The sequence below is a fragment of the Charadrius vociferus genome, unplaced genomic scaffold, assembly GCF_000708025.1.
Source record: "Charadrius vociferus isolate BGI_N301 unplaced genomic scaffold, ASM70802v2 scaffold2894, whole genome shotgun sequence".
Taxonomy (NCBI): Eukaryota; Metazoa; Chordata; class Aves; order Charadriiformes; family Charadriidae; genus Charadrius; species Charadrius vociferus.
Genome location: NW_009648232.1, coordinates 6,470 through 8,484, shown reverse-complemented (window position 1 = coordinate 8,484; position 2,015 = coordinate 6,470). Strand labels below are relative to the sequence as shown.

Here is a 2,015-nt window from a genome sequence, read left to right as displayed (position 1 = left end):
ACCCCAGTCCGGAGAGGGGCCCGACTCCGACGCCAGCAACTCCCGTCTCTCCTCTCCGAGCCCGAGGAACGCACGCCAGGAGACAAACATTAACCCGGCCCCGGCTCCTGCCTGGGGGAGACGCCTGGGAACACAAAAGCGGCTGATTTTTCTGGGTCTCCGCACAGTCGCCTTCAAATATCCGAGATTTTTCTAAGGGGGTTTTGCAACCCGTTACTGCAGGAGAAGCTTCGAGGGGAGTGGGGGAAGCTGAGCAGACAGGTGATGAGGGGGAGGAGAGACAGCGTTCCCCCTGGGATTAACAACTCCCCGGCTCCTCCAAAAGGGATTTTAGTCGCTTTGGGGCCACGACTCGCCCCGGGGAGAGGGATGGTGCAACACACTTCCTCCCTCCAAAAACCCCGTGGGCGGAAGGAGGGGAAACGCCAGCCCTGCCCTCACCCTTCCACCCCTACCGGTTCCCGTGCACGATGACACCTTATCGTCTGAAGGCCACGACTGACATTTTGCAATCCCCTTACGCATCCTGGGTACCAGAAACAACTAATTGCTTGATAAACACGTCCCTTGAATAAAGGCCGGGGGAAGCTGCGGAGCGCGGCTCCGCTGACCGCCCCAGCTCTGCCAGGATTGCCCTAAAACCACACTTTTTCAGACGAGGACCGGGCGTTTCATTCAAGGGAAGGCAACAGGAGAAACCTCCCCGCAGATGGGGCTGGTTAATGTTTAGGAAGCGAGCCCGGCCGGGAAAAGGAGCCGTCCTCGTGCCCCGTGTCCGGCTCCTCGGTGTTCCTCGCCGCGGGGGAGGCAGGTGAACGGGGGCAGAGGACGATTTCGCAACTCCGCCGTAGCAGGCTGCGAAGCGGAACTGAGTCACAGGGCGATGGGGAAGCAGCCAGGCACGCTTTTATTAGCGACCGCCAGCGTTTTAAATGCTTGTGTGCGGCCCGAGCACCCTGTATCATCAGGATAATGACACCGTAAGGGCAAACAGGAATTTTCTGCTGGAGGGGAGCGGAAGGAATGAACCTAAACGTGTCCCTGCCGCAACCCACGCTCTGCTCCCCTCTCCCCTGCAGCCCCCCAGTGGCAGCACAACGCATCTGAAGAGGGCCGACGAGCTATTTTTTTAACCGACGAGCTATTTTTTTTAACCGTGTTGCGCTCTGACTGGGGATTTAACACATTCTGGGGAAGAAAGGATTGTCGCAATCTGTCGCGGAAGCCTCCGGCGGAACAGACACCGACTTTTCGGTGTCGAGGGCAGCGGCTGTTCGAAAATGAGCCCAAACAGAACCCACGCTGCCGGCACGTGCTCTCAACGAGATGTATGCCGAAACGCCGCCAAATTATAGAAACCTCTTCTCTCCTTTGCCACTTCCAGGGCGGCTTTCACCCCCCCCCAGAGCAGGCGTCTTCCCCAGCAGTCAAAACTCCGTTCGAGGAACTCTCCGGAACCGTTACCGAAACATTCAAACGCTCGTTAAAACGACAAATCTGCGAAGAGCGTGGGCGAGCAGCCGAAGGCCGGCGGCACTGCCCATCGGGAGGGCAGACGGAGCCGCGTTTGCTGCGGTCGAGGTTTCAACCGCCCTCTCCCTCTCGCGACGGGGGGGAACCGGGCAGATTCTCCCGCCCAGAGCGTACCTGTCTTGGAGAAGATGAGCTGCAGGATGAGCGGCCGCCGAGTGACGATTCCAGAGCCTCGGGGAAGGAAATCCCTGCAAGGAATTGAAAGACAGATATGTGGTTAAATACACAAGTTAACGCTGTAATGAGTTGACCGCCCCGATATCTAAACACCGAGGGATGGCATGCGGGGGCTCGAAAACACGTGGATCCTACACGGGATCAGTTCCTGCTCCGCAGTGGGAGCTGGGAGAGGGTACAAGATGCTCCCGGGACCACGGATGCCCGCGGCAGGACAGGAACGCGCTCTCCCCGTGCCTGTTCCCGTCTCAAGGCCATCCTCCCGCCCCGCCGCTATCTTCCCCTGCGGCAAAGAGCCCCGGCTG

At 59.3% G+C, this 2,015-nt stretch overlaps 1 protein-coding gene across 1 annotated transcript in view; it reads right to left on the bottom strand.

The window, feature by feature from the left end:
* The window catches only part of LOC104285644 (dynamin-2), a gene marked incomplete at its 3' end in the record, with an annotated part of 16,883 nt that overhangs the window by 14,185 nt on the left and 683 nt on the right, over positions 1 to 2,015 (bottom strand). The window contains exon 2 of the mRNA XM_009884113.1: positions 1,648 to 1,721. Within this exon, the coding sequence (XP_009882415.1) occupies positions 1,648 to 1,721 (74 nt within the window). The remainder of the gene's footprint in view (positions 1 to 1,647; positions 1,722 to 2,015) is intronic.